Raw genomic sequence first — 12,959 nt, 5'->3', positions numbered from 1 at the left:
CTGTTATGCGAGTGCAGCAAGGAGCCAAGGTAAGTTGCTAGCTGGCATTAAACTTATCATATAAAAAACAATCAATCTTAACATAATCACTAGACCTCTAGTGACACCCCATCCTGTGAACGGGATCGTTGTCATCATCTGACACTAATTAGCATAACACAACGGACATAAATCTTCCTAGAAAATCTTCCTATTCATGAAAATCACAAGTGAAAAATATTGGAACACCGCTTAGCCTTTTGTTAATCACCCTGTCATCTCAGATTTTCAAAATATGCTTTACAGCCAAACCTAGACAAGCATTTGTGTAAGTTTATCGATAGCCTAGCATAGCATTATGCCTTGCTAGTAGCAGGCAACCTTGTCACGAAAATCAGAAAAGCAATCAAATTAAATCGTTTACCTTTGATGAACTTCGGATGTTTTCACTCATGAGACTCCCAGGTAGATAGCCAAAGTTCATTTTTTTTGCAAAATATTATTTTTGTTGGTTAAATAGCTCCGTTTGTTCTTCACGTTTGGCTGAGAAATTGACCGGAAATTGTGGTCACGACAATGCAGGAAAATATTCCAAATTAGATCCATAATATCGACAGAAACATGGCAGACGTTGTTTATAATCAATCCTCAAGGTGTTTTTCAAATATCTATTCGATAATTGTGAGCGTACCAAGTAATTAGGCGTCACTCTAAAGCGGGAAGGTGGAATAAACGAGTCAGGAGTAGGTTTTCTTGATTGAACACGGTTCTCTATTGAGGGTATTTTGTCAACAAAAACATTCTAACATAATCAATGAAAAATCTTCCAAGGAAAAACACACATCTTCTTCTCCAGATGAAACAAGAACACAATAGGATTATCTTTAAACTACAACAAACATAAATCACGGGTTTGTCACCGTCTTAGTGGTTCTTTCAGCACAGCTTCTCTCTCTCGGTGGCCATCTTCCAGAGATAGTTTCTCCCCTCTCTGCTGGTTCCATTCTTTCTTTAGGGGAAGGAGAGTATGTCATTAGTACCGTCAGCTGTGCTTAATTGACTCTGGTTACCTTGTCTCCCATGCTTTGTTGGGCTACTATCCATGAGCCCAGCCTGCCCTCTAGTGGTCCTTCCACATACCTTCCCCCCCAGGACCGAACCGGAGGGTCGGGCGCCAGACGCACCGTCTTGGTCGCGTCGGAACAGCGCGTCTGCATTCCCGTTCCTCGATCCGGCCCTGTGGATGACATGGAAAGAGAACGGCTGTAAAGACAAAAACCATCTGGCTATTCTGTTGTTATTGTTTCTCTTACCAGCCATCCACGTGAGGGGCGCATGGTCAGTAACTAATGCAAACCTCCAACCCAGTAGGTAGTACGGGAGATAATCGAGGGCCCACTTGATGGCTAAGGCCTCTTTCTCTACGGTCGCATACCTCTGTTCCCGATGGCTGAGTTTCCTACTAATGAAGAGAATCGGCTTCTCTGCTTCACCTTTACCCTGAGCTAGTACGGCCCCGAGCCCTGTATCCGAGGCGTCGACCTGCACAATGAACTCTTGTGAGAAGTCCGGAGCCTGTAGGACGGGATCAGAACACAGGCTATCTTTTAGCAATTGAAAGGCCTCTTCCGTCTCATCTTTCCACTCTACCTGGTTTGGCAGGTTTTTCCTGATGAGGTTTGTGAGGGGGTTGGCAATGGTTGCATATCCCGGGATAAAACGGCGATAATATCCTGTTATCCCTAAGAAGGCCCGAACGTCTCGCATGGTCCGGGGGTCGAGGCCAGTCACGAATTGCCCTGGTCTTCTCTGCCTGCGGGCGTATTTTCCCATTCCCCACGGTATACCCCAGGTATTCTGCTTCGGACAGGCCCAGGCAACATTTATTTGGATTGGCTGTCAACCCTGTGGCTTCCAAACTCACGAGCACCGCCCGTAATCGCAGGAGGTGTCTATCCCAGTCCTCGCTGTGGATGACCACATAGTCTATGTACGCCGCTGCATACTCTTGATGGGGCCGTAGAATGTCATCCATGAGGCGTTGGAAGGTTGCAGCGGCTCCGTGCAGTCCGAAGGGCATCCTCACATACTGGAAAAGCCCCTCTGGGGTGGCGAAGGCAGTCTTTGGGCGATCCTCCGGAGCCACCGGCACTTGCCAATATCCCTTCGTCAAATCCAGGGTAGTGATGAACTTGGCCTTTCCTAAGCGCTCCAAGAGTTCAACCACGCGGGGCATGGGGTACGCATCGAATGTAGAGATGGCATTCACGCCCCTAAAGTCGTTGCAGAGTCTCATACTACCATCGGCTTTGGGGACCAGGACTATGGGACTGGACCACTCGCTCGTCGAGGGCTCGATCACGCCCATCCTCAACATCTCCCTCACCTCTTTCTTAGCGATGACTCGGCGAGCCTCAGAAATCCTGTAAGGGCGGATATGCACTTTCTTGCCGGGTTCAGTGTGGATATGGTGGAACAGGACATCTGTTTGTCCTGGGAATGGAGAGAATATTCGACCAAAGTTCATAATCAGCTTGTCTAGCTATCTTGACTGCTCCGGTAGGAGAGTTTGGCCACGGCGCACCTGTGGTAGAGCCTCTTTTTTTTCTTTGCCCTCCAGGGCCATCAAAGCCACCTCCTCCTCTCGTCCATGGTACGTCTTCAGCAGGTTTATGTGATAGAGTTGGACCTTCTTCCTCCTGTCAGGTTGCTTGATGAGGTAATTGACCGGTGAGACCCTTTTCATTACCTCGTAGGGCCCCCTCCACTGCGCCAGCAAGCGATGTTCGGCCGTGGGCACAAGCACCATCACTTTCTCTCCCACGGTGAACTCACAGGGGGTCGCGGATTTATCATAGGCCCGGCCTTGAGTCCTTTGGGCCTTCTCCATCTGCTCCTTGACTATGGGCCACACTGCTGACAGGCGGTCTCTCATCAGGGTAACGTGTTCTATTGTGGATCGAAAGGGGCATGGTTGGGTCTCCCAGGTCTCCTTGGCTAAGTCGAGGATTCCTCGACAGGGTCTGCCATAGAGCAATTCAAACGGAGAGAATCCAGTGGATTCCTGGGGTACTTCTCGCAGGGCAAACATTAAGTGTGGGAGAAGCATGTCCCAGTTTTTCCCGTCTCGGGACACCACTCTTCTCAACATGCTTTTAATTGTTTTGTTCAAGCGTTCACACAACCCATCTGTTTGAGGGTGGAATATGCTTGTACGTATCTGTTGAACCTGATATAACCGACACAAGTCCTTCATCAACCGGGACATGAACGGGGTTCCTTGATCGGTTAAGATCGTCTTGGGAAGGCCCACACGAGAGAACATCAGGAATAACTCCTTGGCAATTCCCTTTGACGACATGTTACGCAGGGGTATGGCCTCCGGGAACTTGGTAGCGTAATCTATAACCACTAGGATGTACTCGTGTCCTCTGGCGGATTTTGGGAGGGGTCCTACGAGGTCCATAGCTATGCGTTCAAAGGGAGTCTCTATGATGGGGAGAGGAATCAAAGGGTTACGTAGGTGTGGCCGTGGGGCTGTACGTTGACATTGATCACACGTCTTACAATACCTGGCCACATCTCGGGTGACACGGGGCCAATAGAATCTCTGCAGGATTCTGTCAATAGTCTTGTCTCGTGCCAGGTGTCCTCCTAGGACGTGGGAATGGGCTAACTGTAGAACTGTATCCCTGTATGGTCTAGGCACCATTAGTAATTCCTGGTTTTCCCCCCTTTGTCGTACGACCCAGTATAAGAGACCCCGCCTGATTGCATAGTAAGGAAGAGGGGGCTCACCTGATCCGTCGACGTTCCTTCCGTCAATCACCTTCACCTTCCTCATGGCCTCCCTTAGGTCTGGGTCTCTATGCTGCGAGGTGCCGAACTGTCCCTTTAATTCCTGGGGCAGGTCAACCTCAGTAGAGGGATGTGGAGGTTGTTCCACATCCCCATCAGGGGGGACCGAGGAGAATCCCTTCCAGGTTCCCTCCTCGGATGGAGCTTCAAATATATCCCTTAGTGCCTGGTTGCTCCTTCCTTCCTGCTTTGTGTATAACCCTTCACAGGTGTCTTCATCGGTGGTTTCCTGGAATATCTGTCGTAAACGTTGGGTCGCTATTTCTCCTCTGCTGTATAGGACGAGGACACGGCTACGTCTCCTTGTCGTACTACTACCTCGGGCTTGGAGTTTCTCTTCTTTCCTGTCCCCCTTCTTCCCGTGCATAACGTCATCTGCCGAAGCTCCTTATATAGGGGACAGTCTCTCCCGATCCATAATGGCACCTTCAGCTGGGGCACTTTCCCTGCCCTGACTGTACACCTTCCTTTTGGAGTGAGAATAGGCAGATTCACAGTGGGGTAATAGTGGGTGTCTCCATGGATACAGGATACGGCTACTTTGTCTGGTAGCAGTGTTGCGGAGGTCACCATCCGCTCCTCTACTAACGTAACCATACTTCCCGAGTCGAGAATAGCTACCACATCTTGTCCTTCAACTCGCACCGGAATCTCTGAGGCTGGGGCTATCTCTGCTAACCAACAGTGTTGATCCTGCCCCCTCAAAACGGGATGTGTGGGGGTAGGCAGTGACGACTCCGTGACCATGGGCTCATCCTTGCTAGGACATTGTGGGGCATAATGGTTGGGAGACTGACATTTATAACACAGACCCGGCTGTGTGGTGGCTGACTTCTCCCACCTCCGGGGGGGGGGCTTGGACGTTTCGGTGGCGGGCGCGCCGGGGTGAGTCGTGGTACGGGATTGGAAGACTCCTTCCGTTCCTCCTTGTCACTTTTTAACAACTCCCCTGTAGACCGATATGTTTCCACCGCCTGGGCTATGTCGTCGGCTGACAAACGGGTTGGCTTGCCCGACAACCCTTTTTAAGTCACTGGGTAATTCTCTCAATGTCTTCTCCACTACGAGAGTCTCTATCACATGTCCTACTCCCTTTCCAGGTTCTAGCCACTGTTTCGTCAGTCGTATTAAGGCGAAGATCTGGGCACGGACGGGTTGATCAGCTGTATAGGTCCATTGATGGAACTTTACAGCCCTATCTCTGGCAGTCAGCTGGTACCGGGACAGGATCTCGGTTTTTAGTCGCCCATAGTCCGCAGCTTCGCGGGAATCCAGGTCAAAATAGGCTTCCTGAGCCACCCCGGTCAAAAGAGGAGCTAATGCGCTAGCCCATTCTGTGGGCGGCCACTCTTCCAAGGTGGCCGTCCTTTCGAAGGTCATGAGGAAGGCCTCAATATCATCCTCCTTGGAGAGACGAGGTAAGATGGCGTGAGCAGCCGCTCTTGGCCTAACTCTAGGTTCTTCTCGTCGACTCAGCTGTTGTTGCAGGAGTTCTATGGTTGTCTGCTGTGCCGAATTGTTTGTCACCGTCTTAGTGGTTCTTTCAGCACAGCTTCTCTCTCTCGGTGGCCATCTTCCAGAGATAGTTTCTCCCCTCTCTGCTGGTTCCATTCTTTCTTTTATAGGGGAAGGAGAGGATGTCATTAGTACCGTCAGCTGTGCTTAATTGACTCTGGTTACCTTGTCTCCCATGCTTTGTTGGGCTACTATCCATGAGCCCAGCCTGCCCTCTAGTGGTCCTTCCACATAATATATCAACCAGGACAATTGGTTTCTCAGTAGAAGCGATTGGAATAATGGCTACTTCTGTATTTTACCTGAGAATTTCTCTGGGAGCATCAGGTGACCACATGCGCAATGAAGCCGCCTACGGGTATTCTTCAACATAAATGCGTAAAACTACGTCACAATGCTGTAGACACCTTGGGGAATACGTAGAAAGCATAATCTGGTTGATAGGGCATTCACGGCTCAATAGGGACGCATCGGAATGCAGGGCTTTCAAAAGATGAGTCACTTCCGGATTGGATTTTTCTCAGGCTTTCGCCTGTAACATCAGTTCTGTTATACTCACAGACAATATTTTTACAGTTTTGGAAACTTTAGAGTGTTTTCTATCCTAAGCTGTCAATTATATTCATATTCTAGCATCTTGTCCTGAGAAAATATCCCGTTTAATTTGGGAACATTATTTTTCCAAAAATGAAAATACTGCCCCCTAGTACCAACAGGTTAACTACACATGGTTGATGATATTACTAGTTTATCTAGCATGTGCTGCTTTGCATATAATCGATGCGGTGCCTGTTAATTTCTCATTGAATCACAGCCTGCTTCGACAAACGGGTGATGATTTAACAAGCGCAGGACACTGTCGTTGCACCAATGTACTTAACCATAAACATCAATGCCTTTCTTTAAAATCAATACACAAGTATATATTTTTAAACCAGCATATTTAGTTAATATTGCCTGCTAACATGAATTTCTTATAACTAGGGAAATTGTCACTTCTCTTGCGTTCCGTGCAAGCAGTCAGGGTATATGCAGCAGTTTGGGCCGCCAGGCTCATTGCGAACTGTGTGAAGTCCATTTATTCCTAACAAAGGCCGTAATTAATTTGCCAGAATTTTACATAATTATGACATAACATTGAAGGTTGTACAATGTAACAGCAATATTTAGACTTAGGGATGCCATCCGTTAGATAAAATACGGAACGGTTCCGTATTTCCCTGAAAGAATAAACATTTTATTTTCAAAATAATAGTTTCCGGATTTGACCATATTAATGACCTAAGGCTCGTATTTCAGTGTGTTATTATGTTATAATTATATTTTATATTTGATAGAGCAGTCTTGGAGTAGTTGTGGCTTTTGGGTAACAATGCTTCGAGGGTGGCTGTTGTCGATGTGTTCCTGGTTCGAGCCCAGGTAGGAGCGAGGAGGAGACAGGAGCTATACTGTTACACTGGTAATACTAAAGTGGCTATAAGAATATCCAATAGTCAAAGGTATATGAAATACAAATGGTATAGAGGGAAATAGTCCTATAATTCCTATAATAACCTCAACCTAAAACTTCTTACCTGGGAATATTGAAAACTCATGTTAAAAGGAACCACCAGCTTTCATATGTTCTCATGTTCTGAACAAGGAACTTAAACGTTAGCTTTTTTACATGGCACATATTGCACTTTTACTTTCTTCTCCAACACTTTGTTTTTGCATTATTTAAACCAAATTGAACATGTTTCATTATTGATTTGATTGATGTATTATATTAAGTTAAAACAAGTGTTCATTCAGTATTGTTGTCATTATTACAAATAAATAAATACATTTAAAAAATATAATCGTCCGATTAATCGGTATTGGCTTTTTTTGGGCCTCCAATAATCGGCGTATCGGCGTTGAAAAATCATAATCGGTCGACTTCTAGTACACACACACGGCAGCCTGTACCACGACAATATGTACACACACACACACACTGCAGCCTGTACCACGACAATATGTACACACACACACACCTTGCAGCCTGTACCACGACAATATGTACACACACGCACCTTGCAGCCTGTACCACGACAATATGTACACACACACACACACACACACACACACACACACACACACACACACACACACACACACACACACACACACACACACACACACACACACACACACACAATGCAGCCTGTACCACAACAGTATGTACACACACACCCTGCAGCCTGTACCACGACAATATGCACACACACACACAATGCAGCTTGTACCACGACAGTATGTACACACCCTGCAGTGTGTACCACAACAGTATGTACACACGACACACACTTTTTGTCAGGACTTGGTTGAGCTAGTAGCACATGCAAAAGCTGGAATATTCCACTTTGCCGCCATATCAAACAGAAAACATGTATATACACTACTGTTCAAAAGTTTGGGGTCACTTAGAAATGTCCTTGTTTTTGAAAGAAAATCACTTTTTTTTTGTCCATTAAAATAACATCAAATTGATCAGAAATACAGTGTAGACATTGTTAATGTTGTAAATGACTATTGTAACTATTGGAAATGACAGATTTTTTAAAATGGAATATCGACATAGGCGTACAGAGGCCCATTTATCAGCAACCATCAGTCCTGTGTTCCAATGGCACGTTGTGTTAGCTAATCCAAGTGTATAATTTTAGAAGGCTAATTGATCATTAGAAAACCTGTTTGCAATTATGTTAGCACAGATAACTGTTCTGATTAAAGAAACAATAAAACTGGCCTTCTTAAGACTAGTTGAGTATCGGGAGCATCAGCATTTGTGGGTTCGATTACAGGCTCAAAATGGCCAGAAATAAGAACTTTCTTAAACTCGTCAGTCTATTCTTGTTCTGAGAAATCAAGGCTATTCCATGTGAGAAATTGCCAAGAAACTGAAGATCTGGTACAACGCTGTGTGGTACAATGCTGTGTACAACTCCCTTCACAGAGCAGCGCAAACTGGCTCTAACCAGAATAGAATGAGGAGTTGGAGGCCCCGGTGCATAACTGACCAATAGGACAAGTACATTAGAGTGTCTAGTTTGAGAAACAGACGCCTCACAAGTCCTCAACTGGCAGCTTCATTAAATAGTATCTGAAAAACACCAGTCTCAACGTCAACAGTGAAGAGGCGACTACGGGATGCTGTCCTTCTTGTGTGTTTTTGCCCATCTTAATCTTTTATTTTTATTGGCCAGTCTGAGATATGGCTTTTTCTTTTCAACTCTGCCTAGAAGGCCAGTATCTCGGAGTCGCCTTTTCACTGTTGACATTGAGACTGGTGTTGTGCACCGGGGCCTCCCACTCTTTCTATATTGTATATTTCGAAGACTGACCATGAAAAAAATTGGCATTGGTATTGTTGCTAATGCTAATTTCCATAGCCTTAGCCAAGCAAAGGCCTGATTCTCTCTCCTCCCCTCTCTCTCTCTAGGAGCGGTGATAGGTTTATAGAGGAGAAGACTCTGCTGTTGGCTGTTCGTTCCTACGTCTTCTTCTCCCAGCTCAGTGCCTGGCTCAGTGCTTCTCACGGCATTGTACCCCGAAACATCCTGTATAGGTAATACACACACACCTTCCTCTACAGGTAACACACAAGAATACACTAAGAACCTCTTCACGACTTCCCCATTATTTTTCTATATTGTTACTGAATGTTGATCATAAAATACTTTCCAAAATGAACTAAATAATTTGATGTGATCACAAGTTATAAGCCTGCGTGTTTCTGTCCCACAGGATCAGTGCAGCAGATGAGGAGTGTGTCTGTCAGTTCTCCCAGCCCCCAGCGGAGCACCTGTTCCCTGTCCCTAACGTGTCTCAGAGTGTTGCCCTGAGGCTCAGGGTCCAGTCACTCCCCCGTCAGCCCACCTACCCCACCCTGGCCTGTAGCATACACACCGGCCTGACCCTGGCCCCACTCTACAGCAAGACCCCCAGCCTTAAGCCCAACCTCAGCCCTAACCTCTACAGCAAGACACCTAGCCTTAACCCAGGCCTGAACCCTAATCCGCCTCTGTACGAGAGGAGCCACAACAGAGCGGCTCTGCCTTTCTCTGGCCTCCCCTTCCCCAGTCATGCCAGTCTCCCCCTGCCTAGTAAGAGAGGCCCGGACCCCACAGACAGCCATGGTCATTCTAGCCAGAATGGATCAGACCTCCCCCAGGTCAATAAGGGGCAGACCTCATCCCCCTACCACCTCCCCCTCTCCCCACGGCCCTCCCCCCGCCCCCACAGGAAGCTGTCCTCCACCCTGCCCCTCCCCCCCGGGGGAAAGACTGTCAGGTGGCTCTATGCCCTCACCTCAGACCCCTCCGATGACATCACACACACCGCCGAGGATTATGGGAAGGCCGTCAACGGGGCCGAGAGCTCCAAGGGGCGTGGCTCCGAAGCCCTCCGGGCCTTTAAGACTTATTCTTTGGCAGAGCCCCCGCGGTGCCCCTCTCCCAGACCCTCCTCTGAGACCAATCCTCTGATTGGCTCGCTGCTCCAGGAAAGACAGGAAGTCATCGCCCGCATCGCTCAACGCCTCAACTTCTGCGACCCGACCGCCCCCCATCTCCCCCCTGCCCTCTTCACCCCCGACACCCCCACCAAGACCCCTGTCCGGAGCAGTTACCTTGGCAACACCACGCTCTGCAAGACCAAAGAGCCAGAGGGAGCTCCGCCTACTGAGGACACCCCACCCTCCCCTTTCGACACGCCCATTGGCGACGCAGCGGCTATTATCAGGGAGACGCTGTCCCCGAAACCTGTTGCCTGCCGCAGACTGAGACTCCCAGAGGACAGAGATGGAGAGAGACTGAGAGACAGAGACCAAGTCAGGGAGACACTGAGAGACCTGGAGACACAGAGAGACAGAGCGGCATTGAGAGACCGACAGCGAGAGAGAGACAGTAGTCTCTTGTCTCATGCTGTTCAGGACATTACCAGACTGATTCAGGACAGACTGTCTGTCCCCTCTCTGTCCCCAACACACAGACGCAGCAGCAGCCCGCTACACAAACCACATACACACAGCACACACACGCTGTGCACTGACACACACACCACACACAGAGGCGGCAACAGTCATCGCAGTGGCCACTGCAACGGCTACACACCCAGCCATGACACACACACTCCCTCACACACACCTGCTAGCACAGACAGAGCTGGTGCTCCTCCAGAGACAGACAGTCCAATCAGAGCCCAGAACGGCTGTTCAACACTTGAAGACCCTCAGGTCAGCCCCCAACTCCAAATCCTGCCCCAGTCTTCTTCTCTAGTCATCCCACGGCCTCTACCCCAGCCCCAGTCTTCTCCTCTACTCATCTCAAGGCCTCTACACCAGCCCCAGTCTCAGGCCTCTCCACTACTCAGCCCCAAGAGTCCCAGGGCCAAGACCTCAAAGAGTTTACACCCCAACCGCCCCCAAGAGGAGCCCAGACCCTTCTCTCCTAAAGACAACATCCTGAGGACCATCCAGACCCTGACAGTGACCCAGACCACCACCCTGACCCAGACCACTGCACAGACCTTGACCACCAAGCTCACCCACACCCAGACCACTGCTCTCATCCAGAACCACATGAAACCTCTGACTCAGTCTCACAACCAGACCCAGACAGTCTCTCGAACTCCACCCTCACGGACTCAGGGCAGCCCTCGAACCCAGCCCTCTAGTCTCCAGGATGAGAACCAGCCCCCCCCAGGTTCCAAGTCCTCCAGCCCCCCCAGTCCTGCTACCACACCCACTGGCACAGAGCCCAACACTGTCCTGGTGAGTGTCCCTATAGACAAGCACACCTGATTAGAAAATCACATTACACTGCAGTTGAATATCATCCATGTGGCTTGTTTTGTCCAACACAAAAAAACTTCAATTAAATAACCTGCCTATGTGAAAGAGGATATTACCACTTTTGGAAAATGTTGATTAACAGTACAAAGAGATTTTGAGAAAGGATATTTGACATAATGTATTTGGCAGTTGTCTAAAATGGTTGTTGAGAATTGCTGTATTAAAGCCAGTGTGTGTTTTTTTTTCTTCCCCGTAGCGTTCTCCCTCGCCCCTGAGACCGTGTAACAGTCGGAGGAAACACAACCGTCACTCTCTGGACTCCACCCTCACCAAGGCCTTCCACCCCTGTACCGGCCTGCCCCTGCTCTCCAGCCCTGTAAGACACACACACACATACAGAGAGAGAGTGTGGAGCCACATGACTCATCTTCTCCTCAATAGTATGAATACTCTGACTAAACTCCTGTTGATGCTGACTAGGTTGTTCATAACAATGGAATAATTTTAAAGTTGTGTGTGTGTTTCATGTGGTGCTTGTTGTTATTATTATTATATAATTGTGTGTGCTGTCATGCTATAGTGTTTAAATTGGGTGTTTTGTGTACAGTTGTGTGTGTTGTATTATTAAATGTGTGTGTTGTCTCTCTCAGGTTCCTCAGAGGAGAACTCAGACTGGTTACTTTGACCTGGACTCTTCTCTGACCAGCTGTAAAGGACTGCCCTGGACCGCAGGGAAGAGGTACTGATCTCTAACTCACACATCATACACACATTTAGACTGGGATATATTCCGGGTAGCCCCAAACAACAACGTTGACGTACGTATACGCTGACTCGGTGAGCGAGTTTATTAGCAAGTGCATCAGTGATGTTGTACCCACTGTGACTATTAAAACCTTCCCTAACCAGAAACCGTGCATTGATAGCAGCATTCGCACAAAACTAAAAGCGCGAACCACCGCTTTTAATCATGGCAAGACGACTGGAAACATGACCGAATACAAACAGTGTAGTTATTCCCTCTGCAAGGCAATCAAACAAACAAGCAAAGCGTCAGTACAGAGACAGTAGAGTCACAATTCAACGGCTCAAACACAAGACGTATGTGGCAGGGTCTATAGTCAATCATGGATTACAAAAAGAAAACCAGCCCTGTCGCGGACAACAACGTCTTGTGCCCAGACAAATTAAACAAGTTATTTTCTCGCTTTGAGGTCAATACAGTGCTACTGACACGGCCCGCTACCAAAGCCTGTGGGCTCTCCTTCACCGTGGCCAACATGAGTAAAACATTGAAACAAGTTAACCCTCGCAGGGCTGCCGGCCCAGACGGCATTCCTAGCCACATCCACCGAGCATGCGCAGACCAGATGGCTGGTGTGTTTACGGACATATTCAATCCATCCCTATCCCAGTCTGCTGTCCCCACATGCTTCAAGAGGGCCACCAGTGTTTCTGTTCCCAAGAAAGCTAAGGTAACTGAGCTAAACGACTATCGCCCCATAGCACTCACTTCTGTCATCATGAAGTGCTTTGAGAGACTAGTCAAGGACCATATCACCTCCACCCTACCTGACACCCTAGACCCACTCCAATTTGCTTACCTCCCCAATAGGTCCACAGACGACGCAATCGCCTTCACACTGCACACTTCCCTATCCTATCTGGACAAGAGGAATACCTATGTAAGAATGCTGTTCATTGACGACAGCTCAGCATTCAACATCATAGTACCCTCCAAACTCGACATTGGGTCTCGACTAGAGGTCGACCGATTAATCGGAATGGA

General features: G+C 48.2%; 1 protein-coding gene across 3 annotated transcripts in view; it reads left to right on the top strand.

The window, feature by feature from the left end:
- atosa (atos homolog A) overlaps positions 1 to 12,959 on the top strand; it is a 60,245-nt gene that overhangs the window by 39,147 nt on the left and 8,139 nt on the right. For all 3 annotated transcript variants that reach the window (XM_052516785.1, XM_052516786.1, XM_052516787.1), the window contains 4 exons: positions 8,819 to 8,944; positions 9,124 to 11,149; positions 11,427 to 11,546; positions 11,821 to 11,909. In XM_052516785.1, coding sequence (XP_052372745.1) covers positions 8,819 to 8,944; positions 9,124 to 11,149; positions 11,427 to 11,546; positions 11,821 to 11,909 — 2,361 coding nt within the window. The remainder of the gene's footprint in view (positions 1 to 8,818; positions 8,945 to 9,123; positions 11,150 to 11,426; positions 11,547 to 11,820; positions 11,910 to 12,959) is intronic.

Source organism: Oncorhynchus keta, unplaced genomic scaffold (assembly GCF_023373465.1).
Source record: "Oncorhynchus keta strain PuntledgeMale-10-30-2019 unplaced genomic scaffold, Oket_V2 Un_scaffold_5444_pilon_pilon, whole genome shotgun sequence".
Taxonomy (NCBI): Eukaryota; Metazoa; Chordata; class Actinopteri; order Salmoniformes; family Salmonidae; genus Oncorhynchus; species Oncorhynchus keta.
The sequence above is the reverse complement of the archived record's forward strand: the minus strand, read 5'-3'. Positions and strand labels throughout refer to the sequence as shown.